This window comes from Gymnoscopelus braueri (assembly GCF_963280865.1).
Source record: "Gymnoscopelus braueri genome assembly, chromosome: 8".
NCBI classification, from domain to species: Eukaryota; Metazoa; Chordata; class Actinopteri; order Myctophiformes; family Myctophidae; genus Gymnoscopelus; species Gymnoscopelus braueri.
The window spans coordinates 11,215,506-11,235,019 of NC_137609.1; the positions used below are offsets into that span (position 1 = coordinate 11,215,506).

The window sequence follows — 19,514 nt, forward strand, 5'->3', positions numbered from 1 at the left end:
AAGATAAGTATAAGTATATACCCCAAGTGTATTCAAACTGTTTTATTGTTATTATTCTTATTCTTATTAGGAATAAAGACAAAACAAGAGCATGTAATTTATTTATTTTTTGCGTGTGAGAGTGGCGTCGACCCGCAACACCCGCAGCCCGCATAAGTGCCTCTGAAATCTTGACTCGTCCTCCCGCGCCGCGGGTCAACCCGCGGGACCCGTGGGTCAACCCGCGGGACCCGTGGGTTACGGGTCGGCCCGCTCATCACTAGTTTGTAGGGTTTGTACCTGATGTAGAGGTAAATAATAAACACTTTCAAGGTGCAGTTATTCCAGCACCTCACAAATTCAGGACCATACAACTTAAAAGCCACACCTCCCTTGAGAAATTACCCGCCTATTTAGTCAAAATAATGCTCAGAACGGTTACCAGTTAAACATGCAGGCACTTTCCCTGCACTGTTCAAGCTCATGTCTCCTTCAATTTGAAGCATTTATGACTTCCAGCACCTCAGCAAATCCTGTATCAGCCTAATTTGGTATAACAATCATTCCGTCTAAGGCTTCATTTATACTTTACTGCCAGTGGTGTAAAGTAACTAAGATTTACTCAAGTACTGTACTTTTTTTAGGTACTTTTACTTTACTGGAGTATTTCCAAATTTCTATACTTTTACTTCTACTCCACTACATCTCAGAGGCAAATATTGTGCTTTTACTCCACTACAATTATTTGAAAACTTTAGTTACTAGTTACTTTGTAGATATAAATTATTACGTTATAAAACATACATTAACCACTTTAGCCCTATTTTATACATAGACTATTTGAAAATAGCCGATCTACAAGCTCACAATGCGTCGCATCGCGACGCGTTGTGAGCTTGTAGATCGGCTATTTTCAAACATTTTAGTACTTTTACTTTTGGTACTTTAAGAAGTACATTTTGATACCAATACTTTGGAACTTTTACTCACGTACATTTTGAATTCCGGACTTTTACTTGTAACAGAGTACTACAGAGTACTACACTGCAGTATCGATACTTTTACTTAAAGTAAAACATTTGAGTACTTTCTTTCCACCACTGTTTGCTGCATAACCATGTTAAAATTACGCATTGTCGACTGAAGAGACAGTGCCGACGCGACTCGCTTTGAGAAGCCCAGCCAGGTTCTCTCTCTCTCCACTCGGTACTATTGTAGTGGGCCAAGTCCTCCCTGAGTGTTCCCCTGGGGGATTGGGCTTGTCAATGCCAAGGCTGGAACTCAGTGTAGCACAGCCAGGGGGGCCCGGGAGCCAACATGTCTGCTCCTATTCACCTAGAGCTCACTCCGCACATCACCACAATGTTTGTTCCCCCCCGGATTGATTGGACACTGCGTCTCTGCCAAAGGCTGTTTGCGAGTTCGTGCCTATAACCCGTTCAATCCGGGGAACGCGTCTCTGTCGTTTTTTTTTCTTCTTTGGGCTATTCAAAAATAGCAGATATACAAGCTCGTAGCGCGGCACCGAGCTTGTAGATCTGCTATTTTTTTGAAAAATCGTGACAATGCGTGCAAATCTTTTAATATTCGTTGCTGTCCGGCAGAAACCAGCTAACTCCATTTTGATGCTTTTGCATTTTTTTCCATAAATCAGGGCCATTGAACACCCTTTACGTCTGTGTGTTGGTAAAAAAAACAAAAAAAAACAATGAAAATCATTAAAAAGCGCTTCTGACAAAACCAGCCAACTCCATTGGATCCTCAAACTTTCTGCTAAACCAGCTAACTCCACTGGAGTTAGCTGGTTTTATGTCAAATACCTCTCTCGAACATTTGTAAAATATTTTGTTCCAGGGACCTCCAGAAGCAAAGATTTGAGTGACAAATGTTTGCTTTACAAATATATATATTCAAAGATTTGCACAAAATGTTCAAGACTTTTCAAAAAATTGTATATCTGCTATTTTTGTATAGCCAAAGTATAAAATAATGGTTAAAGTGGTTAAAATCTAAAATGACATGGATGCGTTCCCGGTCTTAATGGGTTAACAGCTTTCAACCTGGCATCCACCTTCAAGATCTTTGGAAAGCACTGCACTATAGTACTAAGTATACAATCATTCACTATAGTACTAAGTATACAATCATTCACTATAGTACTAAGTATACAATCATTCCACCACATATTCACCATCAATGCAGAATTGATGGAATGCCAACCATCATCCCTGGTGTTGTGAGGGCTGTGATGTACAAAGCTCATCAATGGTAAATAAAATAATCTGCCCAAAGTTCAAAATGGCCCTTTCCTCAATTATTCATGTTACAAGACAAGTAGAATCGATACATTATTGAGGGATAAATTGACCTTGAATTGACCTTGTTATTCTCCCATGGTTGGAACTTATCACCTCCAAGCTAGTCCAGGCATTTTAGGTCAAAATGGGGGTCAACCTCCCACTAATTGCAACAAAACCAAACTCAGCTGATTTTGTATCCTCAATATGTCCTGAATCACAGAAAAAAAGTCGCAAGGAATCGTATGAAGGGAAAGTTTTGAAAATGACCTGTAAGTATAACGCTTTTTGGCCCTCTCTGCTAGATTTGACTATGCTGTATGTGTTCCTTGTAGCAAAACAAGGATACAGAATATCAGTGACAAGAATTTATCATGATCACATAATCACACAACTGATCAAGTACTGATCAAACAACTCAATTAAATTATGCACACACAATATCACACTACAAAATGTCAAAATGCTTAAATAGGTGATGTCACAATTTCCCATTGACGCCCATGTTAAAAAAGGATTTGAGCATGTTTTCTTCTCTAATTTCCACAAAAAAGGTTCAATACTGCCCAATATCAATCAGAAACTGTTGGATGTAGTACAGCGCTTGTAAAAATAAAAATAAAAAAAGCCTTAACCCTTCGAGTGCTATTGCTGCATTTTATGCATTGTTATGAACTAATGTTCATTTCATATAAATTTTTATGTGAAGCACTTTAAGCTGCATTTTCTGTATGAAAGTGAAATAAAGTTATTATTATTATTGTTATTATTATTAATATTATTAATATTATTATTATGAAGTGAATTAAAAATGTTTTAGAAATCAGAACTTTTTTTTCTTTTTTTTTTTACTAAATCCGAAAATAGTCTGGCACTGTCTGGCACTGTGAATTCCACCTGAGGTTTCGGAGGACAATCCCTGATCGAAATATGGTGAACTTCATCATGGAGATGCTGTCAAACCGCAGCTTCACTCTACAGACCAGTAATGGCCAGCACAGCTGGCTCAGATGACTGAGGAATGGTATTCCGTAAGGGTGTGTTCTCTCCTCAATGCTGTAACATCTACATTTATGACCTACCAGATACAACATGGGGCGGCAGTGGCTCAGGGGTAGAGTGGCCAGGGTAGAGTGAACTGGAAACCGCAAGGTTCCCAGTTCGATCCCGGGCTGGGGGGCTCCCCCAGAGTTAGTGTCGAAGTGACCTTGAGCAAGACGCTGAACCCCTAATTGCTCCCGATGAGCAGGTTAGTGCCTTGCATGGATTCCTCCGCCATCGGTGTATGAATGTGTGTGTGAATGGTTGAATGTAATGCACAATCTATGTAAAGCGCTTTGGATAAAAGCGCTATACAAATGCACCGTTTACCATTTACAACATGAAAAAAATATGGTTATGTGGACGACCTAGCCATCATGCTGAGAGGACTAACATGGAAGCAAAGACCAACAGGATGGCCATAGCTGAATGGGTAGAGAGCCAGCCTCAGAAGCAGAAGGTCTCAAGTTCGATTCCTGGCCCTGCCAAGTTGTTGATGTGTCCCGATGACAATACACTGAACACTTCTGAAACTTAATTTCTCCCACGGGATCAAATAGGTCTAATTATAATTGAAGGTGATGGAAGACGGTCTCAACCAAGACATGGGCACCATGGTAGCCTACCTCCGCAGGTGGCGTTTGTAGCTCAGCATTGGCAAGACAGTGTCGGCGGCATACCATCTTCGCAACAGAGAAGATGGTATCTTCACAACAAAATGCAGTGCTTTACATCAACAAAATCACATGCGCAGTGGTTCACATAAGAATGTATATGAAATGAACATGAAAACCGAGTGCATACAAATGCATAATGCATAACATACAGAAATGGCACTTGAAGGGTTAAGATTAGTTTCTTCTTCTTTTTTTAACAAGCACTGTAATGCATCCAACACAGTTTATGGTTGATAGTGGACAGTATTGAACCTTTTGTGTGGAAATTAGACAAGGAAACATGCTTAAATATTTTTTAACATGGGCGTCAATGGGAAATTGTGACATCAGCACATCACATATTTAAGCATTTTTCAATATGTTCCACCACTGGGATTTCTTAGGACTTTTGATATGTTATAACTAACATATTTATTAAACAAAAAAAGTTGAAAGAGTTTCTGTTGCAATTTGTCCTAGGTTAACCCCTTATTATGCATAGAATGCCTATACTTAATATGCCTGTTTAGAATGGGCCACTTAATTGCAGCTTTCTTAAGAACCGCTCATCCAAACAAGTTCAAACTTGATACTGCATTTCTCTGGGTCCTCAGCAACACACCTGCCAAATGTCGACTTCATACAGTGTTCGGTTTTCAAGATATATAATTGTGTAATAACAGTGTGGATGGCGGCCATTTTGAAATTTCCCTACATGCAATTCCTTGCGACTTTTTTCCTCTCATTCAGGACATATTTAGGATACAAAATCAGTTGAGTTTGTTTTTTGTTGCAATTAGTGGGAGGTCAAGTGCCAATATTACTGGACTAAGCCTCCAGCACTTAGCTATAGGACTAGAAGTGCTAACCGAAAATTATATCAAAACCCACATTTAGAACCAACGACTGACTTATTAACGAATAATCGAGAAGCAATAACAAATATATAAAGAATCTTCTTATATTTAGTATTTATATCAAATTTAAGTAATTCTTTACTCAAATTGTTTTACTTTACTTGTTTTACTGACTAAACTGATGAGTCTAATTAACCACTTAACCATTATTTTATACTTTGTTGTATAATGGTGGCGTGCAAAGAATAGTGAAAATAGTCGATCTGTTGTGGGCTTATAGATCTGCTATTTTCACTATACTAGAGGTTCGGGCCGTATGGAGATCCCTGACGTCATCAGCAATTGCCCATATATGGGCCTATTTTGAAGTCGGTCGGTCCCATATATCGCAACGCGTTGTGAGCTTGTAGATCTGCTATTTTCAAACATTTTAGTACTTTTACTTTTGGTACTTTAAGTACATTTTGATGCCAATACTTTTGTACTTTTACTCAAGTAAATTTTGAATTCTGGACTTTTACTTGTAACAGAGTATTTCTACTTTTCCACCACTGCTTGTCATGAAAAAATACATACAATTCAGTAGAATTAATGGCTATCAAAGCGAAATTAGCAGTTGCAATTAAGTCAGTTTTCTCATGATGCAGCAAGCATTTGCTCGATTGCCTAGAAGTGTCTGTCAGTCAGGAATTGTGTGATCGATCAAAATGTAATTTGCAAATTGTTAACTTACACTGACAGAGAGAGAGAGAGAGAGAGAGAGAGAGAGAGAGAGAGAGAGAGAGAGAGAGAGAGAGAGAGAGAGAGAGAGAGAGAGAGAGAGAGAGAAAGAGAACAAATAAGATTGAAATGAACATTTACCACTCGTTGTGTCTGCGGTTTCGATTTAAGGGCTTGCCTTGATATACTTTGCTGCGCAATGCGCCCTGTGTCACGCACTGAAAATAACCGATCTACAAGCTGACAACGCACGGCATGGATTTATACACGGGACAATTCTTTCAACAAAAATAATTGCCCTTTTTACAGACGGGTGAAAGGGCAGGAGCCGGTTAATTTACTTTTTTGGGGGGGTTTTGTAACTTTATTTCGGTTAATTCGGTTTATTCAGTGTCGATCTGAACCAGGCGATGGTAGCCAAATGGTAGCCCTCACTTTGAAAACCCCTGTCCTACAGTACACTTACCATCCACCCCCAGGAAAAGAAAATGGAAGAAAAAGCTGATATTTCATGACAGTTACAATGCTTCAGCGACAAGCGATGTCAATGAGAATTTAACCCATTAAGACCGGGAACGCATCTTGTGTGTCATTTTTAGATTTCTTTGGCTATTTTTTTAAAAATCTTGAAAATTCGTGCAAATCTTGGAATATATATTTTTTAAAGCAAACATTTGTAAAATATTTAGTCCCCGGGACCCCTAGAAGCACAGATTTGAGTTATGTCCGCTTAAAAAAAATAAAATCAATTATTTGCTTAAATTTTCATGATTTAAAAAAAAATAGCAGATCTACAAGCTCGTAGCGCGGCACTCGGTGCCGCGCTATGAGCTTGTAGATCTGCTATTTTGGAATAGCCCAAAAATAAAAATCTAAAAATGACACACAGATGCTGCGTTCCCGGTCTTAACACATTGACTGCCTAGAACGAGTTAACTCGTTTTTACTCGTTTTTAAAATCCATCACTTGATTGCCTAGATCGAGTTAACTCGTTTTTAAGGAAAAAAAAAAAATTCCAAAAAAAATAAAAAAATAAAAAAATATTTTTTAATTTGACCCAAAGACCAAGGAGATATGATTAGTCGAAGATCTAGACTCCTATCCACTTCCTTGTTAACTTAAAACTTTAAAATTTTGTATCTCAGCTCCTGAGTACTTTTTTTTTTTCAATGAAAAATCTCTGGCAATAAACTGCAAAAAATCTGAAATAACTCAGGCAATCAATGTGTTAAAGGGTTAAGATCAAATGAACGTCTAAAACAAAAGCACAGGCTGGCATCTCTTCCATTAATGTATTGTGCTTATTAATATTGACTATTGCACTACTGGACCGACGAGGAAGGAAAGGGAAGCTTCAACTCTGTTTCACCTCTCGGGATGTTAGGCTTGTGAAGATGCTGATTTTTATTTCTTTATTTTTGTATTTCATCGGCAGGCACAGTAAATATTTTCTCTCCTGGATTCCAATAACATGAGCAGAACGTGATCAATGAGACGGCTGCCTGCTAAAGCACGCCACATCCATTCATTGACAAAAAGTCACAAGGCAAAGGATGTTTCAACAGAGCAGGGAGGAACAACATACTGTAAGTTACTTTGTAGACAACATATTGGTTCACTATTATCATTTTCGGATTAACTGAGATACGTTAGATGAAGCAGCTAAGTATTAGGGCTACAGTATCCTATATTAGACTAGGGGCTCAGACATAACCAGACATAACCATATATATAGAGTTTACTATGACTTCACTATGAGTTCACTATGACTCAGACATAACCAACAGAGGTCTCCATATATGGGCATGCCCATCAATGGCCTTCCCAGGATTTACATTTAGGGCAGGCGCGATTTTTATCAATCCTGTCAAGTTGTTTGTCTTCTTGTTGAGGGAACAAATGGATTCTATGGCACCAGATAAAGAAAGTTGCACTAATAACTAAGCTATGACTAAAACTATGACTAAATATACTGACACTTTCGTCAACAAATAAAAACTAGACTAAAATGTTTGGGAGGGAACAAGTGAACTAGTGGACAGTAGAACTAAGACAAGCCATCATGGGTGCGTGCGGGTGTCACAGACCGAAAATAGTTGCTCACAACTTGTTGTGAGCTTGTAGATCGCCTATTTTCGGCATGCAGCTAAGTGAGAATCATTTCGATGCCATCACGGCCCGCCAAAAACGAAATGTTGTCGACTAAATCAACTGTAGGGTTAGTCCAGAGGTCTTCAACGTTTTCAGGCCAAGGACCCCCTCGCTGAGAGAGAGATGAAGCAGGGACCCCCTACTCTATATTGTATAAAACTGTGTTTCAGATGAAAGTTTTTTTTTACTTAGTCTGCTCTTTTTTCCCTCTACACCTATAGCTTCTTTGCCAAAAAATAGCCGATCTACAAGCTCTCAACGCCTCGCGCTGCGAGGCGTTGAGAGCTTGTAGATCTGCTATTTTCGGCTAATGTTCCCCTCAGAAAAGGAATTCTAGGGTTCAAGTGGTTAATGTAAAAAAAATCCTATCACACAAAGATTTGGCGGACCCCCTATAGTAGCTCTGGGGACCCCCTAGGGGTCCCGGACCCCCTGTTGAAGACCCCTGGGTTAGTCGACTAAAATCGTATATCTAGTCGACTAAACCTAGACTAACGGCAAAACATTTCAGGTGACTAAAACTAAACGGAATTTTATTCAAAAGACTATGACTAAAACGACATCGATATTTGCTGTCAAAACCAGCCCTGAAGGGACGGCATACCTGTGCTGGAGCTGATGGATTCTTTCCCAATGACATGGCCCAGTAAGTCATACTGGTTTAGTCTGGAGCCGTCTGGGGCCACAGCAACAGAGCTCTCATCACCATGTGTCCAATGGTAAATCACCTCATTATTGGTGTAAGCATCTGGAAACAGCAGGGGAGATAGAGGTGTGTGAATCATTTTTTATTAACTTATAGATCGTTGGTTAATCATATAGATCAGCAGTTCCCAACCTTTACTGTATCATGGCCCACTTGAAATGTGGGCCATGATCAGTGGCGTAAAGTAACTAAGTACATTTACTCAAGTACTGTACTTATAAGTACAATTTTGAGGGACTTTTACTTTACTGGAGTATTTCCAATTGTCTATACTTTTACTTCTACTCCACTACATCTCAGAGGCAAATATTGTACTTTTGCTCCACAAAAATTATATGAAAACTTTAGTTACTAGTTTCTTTGCAGATATACATTATGACATTATAAAACATACATTGACCACTTTAGCCCTATTTTATACCTATTTGAAAATAGCCGATCTACAAGCTCACAACGCGTCGCATCGCGACGCGTTGTGAGCTTGTAGATCTGCTATTTTCAAACATTTTAGTACTTCTACTTTTGGTACTTTAAGTACATTTTGATACCAATACTTTTGCAATTTTACTTAAGTAAATTTTTAATGCAATTTCCCCTCCGTCCCCAACAGTGGGCCACGACCCACAGGTTGGGGAATCGCTGGTATAGATTTTTTTGGGAGTGGCAAGAGTGTATGTATACTGCATTCAATGGTTCTCAGGTGGATTCTCACCTTATCAGGCTGGCCTATTTTTACACTGTTCTACAATGAACTACAGGTTACCTTGTGAAATGCCAAGAGACATGGAGGGACAAAATCACTTTTACATTGCTTTCACTGTTGTCTAAAAATATAGATGAAGGACTTTTCACGGCAGCGCAGCGGCACGTCGCGCGATGCACGTCAAGTGCCACCCCTAGCACCAGCAGGAAGTGTCACACTACACTACACTGTAGTCACTATAGCAATTCAACAGTGGTGAGTAGGGGTGTGCCGATATATCGTCCCGCGATACGTTTTCGTGACGATGTGTATCGTTTTGGAAAAAAATATATAGTAAAAAAAAAAAAAAAAAAAAAGAATCTTTTTTTTTGTTGCAAAAACAGAAGTATTTGTTTGCATTTGCTTTTTTTCCCCTCCATATATTTTCATAAGCTTTTCCCGACCATATAAAAGTGTCATATATATCGTATCGTATCGATGTCGTGAGCCCAATATCGTGTCGTTTCATGAAATTAGTGTATCGGCACACCCCTAGAGGTGAGTGAGCATATATGTTGCTACTTTTTCATGTCAAGGACCCCCAAAATTATATGAATTTGGCCCGCGGACCCCCCATCTCAAAATATTTAGTTCCAGGGACCCCCAGAAGCAAAGATTTGAGTTAAACATGTTTGCTTTAAAGATGGAGTGCCATGATATTTTTCAACCCTAAAACCTGATCATAAGGTATTATTATTATGTAAGGATTTTTTTCAACAAAAAGAAAGTGTACAGTAAGTGTTAAAATGTTGTTTTTATGTAGACACACCCACCAGTTCATTAAGTATACCTGGTTCTCACCTTAGCACCTCCTCCACCACCTTAGCACCACCCACCTGTCCTAGTCCCTCCTCCTCCTCATGCCCACACCTGTTGTGTTATGATAATGAGGGGGAGGGTATGGCTTTGTGATGTCACTAAAGCGCTGTTTCTCAATTGGCACGTTTGACCCTCAAGGTTTCAGCCTCCAGGAAGAAACTCCAAATAGTCAGAGAAGACATAAAACACCATAAAAACACCACCGGGGGGCTTAATGAAGTTCTATCAACCTCATAGACACATGAAAAACAGAAAAAGTGCAAAAACATGGCACCACCTCTTTAAAAGTATATTTATTCAAAGATTTGCACACATTTTCACGATTTTTCAAAAATAGCAGATCTACAAGCTCACTATGAGCTTGTATATCTGCTATTTTTTAATAGCCAAAGTATAAAATAATGGTTTAAGTGGTTAATAGAGTAATAGAGTCGAGCATTTTATCTTTTATGGAAAATTGTCCCTTCGATTAGATAGTTAATTATATAAGCCTATGTTATATAAACATAGGTGTGATCATTATGGGATTGATGAGAAGTTATGCCATAGTTACTTTTTTCATGCTTTCAGAGTGTTTACTCTTTTCATACTAATAAAATATAGCAGATAATAGCTTGGAATCATGTGTGGACGCCCACTAGGCTACTTAAACTGCTAACCTGAATATCTCCAGCTATCACTTGCCAGTCATAAAGTTCTGGAAAATATTATACAATTTTAATGCTGGAGACACAACGGACTCGGAGGTTTACTCTGTCATGGGACATGGGAATACATTTTTACTGAATTGCGTGTGTACGTTGTAAATGGAACTTGTTGTACCTTTTCTAATAAATAATGGAGCAGCCCATGTCCCAGACTGCAGCAGTACTGTACAATTATACCCAGAGTAAAACAAAATATTTAAAAAATAATAAAACAATCTTGTGTACAAAAAATATTGGCATTGATATTTGTTTTAATAAATATTAGCCCCAGACTAATCTCTCAAGACAATATTATTCAATACATTGAATAATTGTTTTCTTATCTCTTCCCCCCTCTTCCCTGACACAGAACAAAATGTGTGACTGCAGGCCGTCTGATACCACTAACTAACTACACTAGTAACGGTGCTGATACACGTTCAGTAGGTGGAGTGAGGCTTCCCATTCATTCATTAGATATGGAAGCATGCGGAAAAGGATTGTTTGGGCAACCACTTAGCAACCATTTCATCAGTGACACACGACAGACACCACTTGAGACTGACAGAGAGGAGACAAAGCTTGTTATGGATATTATTCACGGCTGGATAAACAGCAGCTGAAGGTAATAACATAATGTGGGTATGTTACGTTTAGGCGTGTCTGTGTGCCAGCATTAAGTTAGCTGTACAGGTGTTGTACATGCTGGTATGAAACATACCCACAACTGATATTACAGTACCTTCAGCTGCCGCAATTTAACCATCTGTGATACATTTCCATTCTCCTTCTCCCTCTGTTTTGTATGACAAGCTGTTTATATTTGTAAACCCACCAGGGGCACTAGAACAATCTCTCTGAATTGGGACAGAGAAAAACAAAATAAAGCATGGTGAAAGGTGTTGGAGATCATTGGTGCTTCTCTAGGGTGATTAAACACAAATGTGGTGCGGTTAAACCGTTGGTTCTCAAAGTGGGGTCCGGGGACCCCCAGGGGTCCTTGGGGGGGTTCCAGGGGGTCCCCAGCAAAATGTGTTAATATAGCATCACAATAATTTTAACCATTTTAACCTTTTATACTTTGACTATTCAAAAATAGCAGATATACAAGCTCATAGCGCGGCACCGAGTGCCGTGCTATGAGCTTGTATATCTGCTATTTTAAAAAAATCAAGAACATTTGTGCAAATCCTTTAATATAATATCTTTTAAAGCAAACATTTGTAACTCAAATCTTTGCTTCTGGGGGTCCCTGGAACAACATATTTGAGATGGGGGTCCGCGGCCAAATACATATTATTTTGGGGGTTCTTGACATGAAAAAGTTTGAGAACCACTGGGTTAAACCATACCTGCATATCTGTGTGGATGTCACAAGAGCGACATTGTATTCGGGACTACGCAATTTGTATCCATAAAAAGGCCAAAGGGTCCAACACCTTCAATTTACTTCAACATCTTGCAATCACTATGCAGATTTACACACCCAAATGAAATGAATATACAAGTTTAATTTAGCTAACAATGTGGTTTACCTGAGGACACTTCCTATGCATATTTGTGTGTGTGTGAGAGAGAGAGAGAGAGAGAGCGAGAGAGAGAGAGAGAGAGAGAGAGAGAGAGAGAGAGAGAGAGAGAGAGAGAGAGTGAGAGTGTGTGTGGGGGGGTGTGTGTGTGTGTGGGGGGGGGGTGTCTGTGTCTGTTAAAGGCATTCACGGTTCCACTTAAATAAATCGAAACATAAAAAATACCCAAAACCCTTAAGGGTTTGGGCCTGTGTTTCATTATGGGGAATTTGGTTCTGTTTATGATTATGCGTAACTTCCTGATCAGGAGAGGAAAAACATTAAGTGCTGTTGCGCAAGCGTGTCAAGCTGCCAGCTGAGTTGAGAGAGCAGAGAAGGTGCATGACCATGGATTCCTTTGTCAGCCAGATGAAAACATGCAATTTAATTGCATTGTCTCTTACTGTGGGGCTGCTATTAGCTGCTAGATTCCATTATGGAATAGCCTATCACAGGCATCTTACTGGTAGAACGGCATTCTCAATAGCAATTGTAATTATTAGGTTTGTTTGTGTGTGCGTGTGTGTGTGTGTGTGTGTGTGTGTGTGTGTGTGTGTGTGTGTGTGTGTGTGTGTGTGTGTGTGTGTGTGTGCACACGCGCGCGCGTGTGTGTGTGTGTGTGTGCACACACGTGTGTGTGTGTGTGTGTGTGTGTGTGTGTGTGTGTGTGTGTGTGTGTGTGTGTGCGCGTGTGCGCGTGTGTGTGTGTGTTTGTTTGAGAGAGAGCTTTAGAGAGAGAGAGAGAGCTTGAGAGAGCTTGAGAGAAATAGATTAAAAACAAATAAAAAGTTGATGGATGACAATTGATGATAAGATTATTACCCTACATTAATCATCAATAAAGTTCAATCTTGATCTTGTAGTAATAATGAAATAAAAAATCACACCCAGTGTGAAGAGAGAGGTGCCTTTGAATTAATGTAACTGGTTGCATCCTTGTGTTGCAATCAGCTGCAGCTGTTGAGGCTGTGCTCAAACGGACGGACGGACGGACGGACCCACACACATGGTCAAGTGTAGGAGTGGCTGGCACCACTCAAAAATAACTATCTTCGCCAGATGCGAAGGCCGTGGACAGAGATTATGCTTTCACCCCTGTCCGTGTGTCTATTTATCTTATTTTATACCTTTATTTGCACATATTAATGAACACCACACATACAATGCAATGTAAATACGCTGGATTTAGCAATAACGCTAATCTCCATCTGTAGTCTTTATTCAGACCAATGGGTCAATCCATACACCACTGCTCAGTGGGATATCAGTGCTGATTTCTATGACCTTATGCCTGGATTATAGGTCTTCACAGGTCTACCTGAAACAAAAAGATCGATTGATTGATTGATTAATTGATGGTTTATCATGGTCACTCTGGTCCGGGTAAGATTGAATTCCTGTCCAATTACCTCCGGTGATTTTATCAATACGTGTAATACCCGAGTTACCCGAGTAACTAGTTGTACGAACGCTTGTTTTATTGTTGTTTTATTGTTGTATTGGATCTTGTTTAGTCGATACACTTATTTGTTTTAGCTCTTGCTCATTTGATTTAGCTATTTTGTCTCATCTGTATAAGGAAAATAGGTAGCTGATATATTGCACTTTTACCTTAGCACTAGGTATACTCTTGGTTGCTTGTTTTTGCAGAAAATGCACTTAAGACTTCTGGTGATTAGTAGTTTTCGTTCCCTACCTATGTTGAATGCACTCATTGTAAGTCGCTTTGGATAAAAGCGTCTGCTAAATGACTAATGGATCAGAGAAGACCCGTACTCAGCTCTCATCAGGAGAGAAAAGCATGAAGAACTCCGTGATGATTAGGCTGACCTAGGTTCAGATTGCTGCAGTCAGTGCAATAAGAGAGGAACAAAGTTGAGCTGTGCGTGCATGCCAGGCTGCCAGCTGGCTGAGTTCAGTCAACTCCAGTGACTTGGCAGAGCATATCAAACTAATGCTAAAAAGCATTATTTTACACTTTGGCTATTCAAAAATAGCAGATCTACAAGCTCATAGCGCGGCAACGAGTGCCGCGCTACAAGCTTGTAGATCTGCTATTTTTGAAAAATCGTTAAAATGTGGACAAATCTTTGAATATATATTGTTTAAAGCGAACATTTTAACTCTATTCTTTGCTTCTGGGGTTCCCTGGAACAAAAATATTTTGAGATGGGGGTCCGCGGCCAAATACGTTGGGATCAGTTCTGTTATATTTCAGCACAAATCGGATCTCGGAATGAAGTTCACGGGTCCAATTAGGGTTTGGGTCCATCATTAACACATCGGTGCCAGAGTTTTATTGAAAAAAAGTGACGTTGAGTGCCAGAGATCTCACCGTCTGTAACGCTACGCTGTTTACAGCTGCAGACCTCCACGACGAGGACCCGATTGTAAACAATATATGCGTGCACGATGGTGGATGGTCCCGGCTAACGCCTGGAACAATAACATCTCTCACGTTGGTCACCATGACGGAGTGATCTCGGATCGAAAATGACTCGTTTTCCCCACTGTAAAAAGTTAAGTAAATATGGAGTTTTTTTGCAAGGAGATAAAATGAGATCGGACGTGAGCCAGGTTTTTTGGCACGACGCACACACACACACACACACACACACACACACACACACACACACACACACACACACACACACACACACACACACACACACACACACACACACACACACACACACACACACACACACACACACACACACACACACACACACACACACGGTGCAGCTCACAGAGAGAAGTTTTTCTCTGCAGGCCGCTCACCTCGTTCTCAACGTGAAAGTAGTTGAAACTAGAAAAAGTGCTCCTCGGAGCACAGGTCTCCGCCAGGTCAGGTAGGTTATTGTGTCCTCCTGGTGGCGCTATAATAGGCCAATGTGCAAAGGGTGCGATTTGTTCTTAGGCTTTTCGCTAGCCTGGTTCCAGACCATAGACCCCGTCCACTCTCTGAGTGGGGCTCCTCTTGGTCTGGTGTCATAATGTGAGCCTAAGGCTTTTCACGGTCGAAGAAAAACCTGTCAAAGCAGAGTCGTAGGTGGGGGTGGGTCTAACGACAAGCCAATCAGCGAATATCTGCTAAAACAAGCTGTGCGATGACGTCAGATGTAGGCGGATCCGTGGATCTCTTGTGATTGGTTTAGGGAAATTTGAATCCCCTCCCCCTGGTAATCGCGGACACTGCAGCCAATGTCAGACTGAAGCTCCACTGCAATCAGGACACTGCATTCATGATATGAGGCATTTTGTTCCAAAAATGTGTTTTGCAAAATTAGACCTGCTGGTGGCGCTATAACAGGCCAATGGTAAAAGGGTGGCATTTCTTCCTCTGCCTAATAGAAATGTGCGTGTGAAATTTCACGGAAATCACAAGCTGCGTTCATGATTTGAGGCATTTTGTTGAAAACAGACCAATCCTGCAAACTTTGGAAGCCAATCTTAGGCAATCAGGATGTAATATGGGAAATCGGATAGATCCGTGTTGATCACATGAGTATAGAGATACTGTGTACCGATTTGTGTGATGTTTGGACAGAATCTGTAGGAGTAGTATCAATAAATGTGTTTTGCACAAACCGGCCTCCTGGTGGCGCTATAACAGGCCAATCTGAAACATTTGGGCCAGAGGTTCTGACTTGGCATCCAGGGAGTGTGTGTGCACAGTTTCGCAGCGGCCGGGCCAACGGTGCCAGAGATTAGGTGGTAACGGATGGACAGGACACACGGACACACGGACGGACGGACAGGGGGTAAAACATACTCTCTCGCCATGCCCGAAAGGCGGAGACAATAATGTCGTTTCTGACCCGCGGTGAGATTGTACATTATAGGCGACGTTCTGCTCCATTGCATTGAACAAGTAAACATTGTACAAGCTAACGCTATTACCATCAAGAGCTAACACAATGTGGATTGGAACAGTGCACGTGTCAACGTGCGTGCGAGTGCTATGGAAAATGATATCCTTATTGGCCCTCCGCTCATTAATTATATGTAGCATTATTCTATGTAGGATAGGATGTAGGTATTATGTAGGATATAGGTTTGGTTTTATTTTTTTGTGGGGGGTTTTGAGTGTGTATTTTATTTGTATTATTGTTATTATTCTAGTTTGAATATTGAAGAACCTTCTCAATATAACCCTTGTGCATTTTAGGATCAATCTTCAACCAGTTTTTACGTCTGGAGACTCCCGTAATAAACATAATTAATTAAGGTAATGCTCTGTCAAAGATGACTGATGTCACAGGAGGGCCACGTGAGGTCTGAGATCCACGTTGGAGCCACGCCATCCCCGTGTGGATCCACATAATTAGATTTTTGTTTATTTCAATCATCTCCGTTTACTTACAGCTTCCAAACTTCAGAGGACAGGCGTGTGCATCCATTGGAAAATCCTCCAGGTGCATGGGGCACTCAGCGTGAATTGTCAGCCTGAGAATGTAGGAGAACAAGATAGAGATGGTGAAACAGACAAGAGAGAGATTGACAACACTTCAACACGCCATTGGATAGACCTCAATATACAATATACTGTATTATAAATATGATATGTTCTTATTGTGACATAAACACACCAGGGCAAATGTCACATAGGAAACTATAAAAAGTGCTCCTCGGAGCACAGGTCTCCGCCAGGTCAAGTAGGTTATTGTGGGCCAGCAATGTTCGGAATGCGCCAATCAGGATGCTATATGAAAAATGGGACGGATCCGTCTTGATCACTTGACTATAGAGATGATGCGTACCGATTTGCGTGATGTTTGGACACAATTTGTATAGGAGTAATATTAAAAAAACTTTTGTTGCAAAAATCGGCCTCCTGGTGGCGCTATGATAGGGCAATGTTAAAAGGGTGGCATTTGTTCCTCAACGTAGTGTGAATGTGCGTGCAAAGTTTCACCGCAATCGGACGCTGTGTTCATGATTTGCGGCATTTTGTTCAAAACGGGACACTGCTGCAAACTTTAGATGTGAATCTTAATCAATCAGGATGGAATATGAAAAATCTAACAGAGCTGTCTTGATCACATGACTATAGAGATCATGTGTACCGATTTGCGTGAGATGTGGATACAATCTGAAGGAGTAATATCAAATAAATTGTTTTACATAAGTCGACCTCCGAAGCTATAAAAGGCAAATGTGAAAAATGCAGGGCAAACATCTAGGTTGGCCTCTAGGGAGTGCGCATACAAAGTTTTACACAGATCGGTGCAGTTATAGGTAAAAACGCGAATCGGCCTGTTATAGCGCCACCAGGAGGCATTCTTTTTGGCGCTATAACAGGCCCATGTGAACATTTTGGGGCAGAGCTTCTGCTCTGGCATCCAGGGAATGTGTGTGCACAGTTTCGCTGCGATCAAGCAAACTGTGCCGGAGATTAGCTGTTCACAGATGGACACACACACACGGAAACAAGGACGGACGGATGGACAGGGTGCAAAACATAGTGTCCCCATGATTACGGCCCGGCGGAGACAAATACTAACGGACAATTAACAGACAATTTAGCGTCAGGGTCTTGAGCTCGACAGTGTTGTTAGCTAAACTGTCGCTCTGCAGTGCATCTACGTAGGTGGTGCGCTCCTTGGCTTTCCTGGCTTTGCCCTGGGTTGGCTCCCACAGTGTCCGTTTGCTTGCTTGCCACTAGTTCCGGGTGCCTGACGCAGTGAGGCAGCCTCATCCTTCTCACTCTGACTTTGTCTGTGACTCGTAGTAGGTCCCCGTAGATGATGACCACATTTCTGATGTGGTCCGAGTGCCATTCGTAGCATTCTTGTGTAGACTCCGTCCAGGGCCCTTTCTATTCCTGTTGTGCTGTGAGGGTCCATGCCTCGGCCCCCATACAGCAGTACTGACTCCACTCTAGCTACAAACAGCCACCTCTTGAGGTCTTAACTTCTCCCATGTTTGATTTCCACTCTCTCCTCGTCCCATGAAGCAGTGGCGTCAGTTCAGCAAAAGCTAAGGTATGGCAAGGTTAGGGTTGCCAACTCCCAGAGATGAAAATAAGGGACACCTTTCCTGGGCGAGCGGCAAAGCCGGGTCAAACACTCCAAAACCCCCGAAATGCATAGAAAACCATGGATTACACCTATAACACAATACCAACACAACACCTGCATTAGGCTACATTCATGATTATTATACTTCTTTTTTTTTTAAACATTTTTTTTTCTTCTGGAGCCAAGGTAAGGCACCTGCCATACCTTGCCATACCCAATTGACGCAGCCCTGCATAGCCAGACTATATCACTGCGTGGATATGAGTCTGGTGCTTCTATGAGGACGTTTTTTTTTCCAAGGAAACTTTTTTTTTTGGAATACCGGGCCCTGATTGGTCACCCCAGACTTCGGGAGCAGGAAATGGATTCACAACGGAGCGGTGCCAGACCCAAATCGCAGAGGGCCATTTTTTTTCCCGCACTGGCAGATTCGTCTGGTCCCAGGCTACAATTGATGCCCCTGCCATGAAGGGGCATTCCAGTCAAGTGCCCTCCGGACCTTCAGGTCCTGTTCCGTTGAAGCAGTCCAGGCCCCCGAGATATTTGAAATCCTCGACTTTCTATGTATCAGTCCTGTGCTTCATACTGTGTAACTGCAGCACTGCCATGACTGAATTTCCTCCGTGGGATCAATAATGTCTGTCTGTCTGTCTGTCTATCTATCAACATGACATGTGGCTGTGATTGGTCCAGCGGTTTGTGAGATACAGACACACACACAGACACACAGGCACACACACACACGGATGAAAACATAATTACCGGGCTCGACTTTTGGCCTTGCGGAGATTATTGCAATCCAATAATGTGATCGTAAAATGAGTGCTTTATACGTTTGGTACTGTAATTATATTTTGATGCTAATACTTTTGTACTTTGTACTATTTCTACATTGTGGTATTGCTACTTTAAGTAAAAGTACTTTGACCACTGCATGACAGCCATTTTGCCGTCTCCACGGTATGTTGGTTGCTTAAGTTTGCTTGATGGATAACCACTGTGTGTGAGAAAAATAATTAGTATTTGATACATTTATTTATTTATTTAAAGTGCCAGTTTGCAACTTTGTGTAATGGTCACAATGTTTTGAGAACATTTAGCGACCATTTAAGCATGACCTGATACCTTTCTTAAAGGAACACTCCACCCATGTTCAACCTTAATTTCATATAATTGATCCTCACTAATGCTTGTTATAGGATAGAAGGCACCATTTTTGCCTACTCGTTCTGTGTCTCAGAGTTGGGCTGTGGACAGTTCACAAACTACCA

General features: G+C 41.0%; 1 protein-coding gene and 1 long non-coding RNA gene across 2 annotated transcripts in view; both read right to left on the reverse strand.

The window, feature by feature from the left end:
- Positions 1-19,514, reverse strand: part of LOC308090621 — a 306,248-nt gene that overhangs the window by 157,034 nt on the left and 129,700 nt on the right. The gene's annotated exons all lie outside the window — the stretch shown is intronic.
- Positions 1-19,514, reverse strand: part of gabra3 (gamma-aminobutyric acid type A receptor subunit alpha3) — a gene marked incomplete at its 3' end in the record, with an annotated part of 197,650 nt that overhangs the window by 30,535 nt on the left and 147,601 nt on the right. The window contains exons 7-8 of the mRNA XM_080435861.1: positions 16,587-16,669; positions 8,307-8,450 (exon numbers count right to left, since the gene is read on the reverse strand). Coding sequence (XP_080291987.1) covers positions 8,307-8,450; positions 16,587-16,669 — 227 coding nt within the window. The remainder of the gene's footprint in view (positions 1-8,306; positions 8,451-16,586; positions 16,670-19,514) is intronic.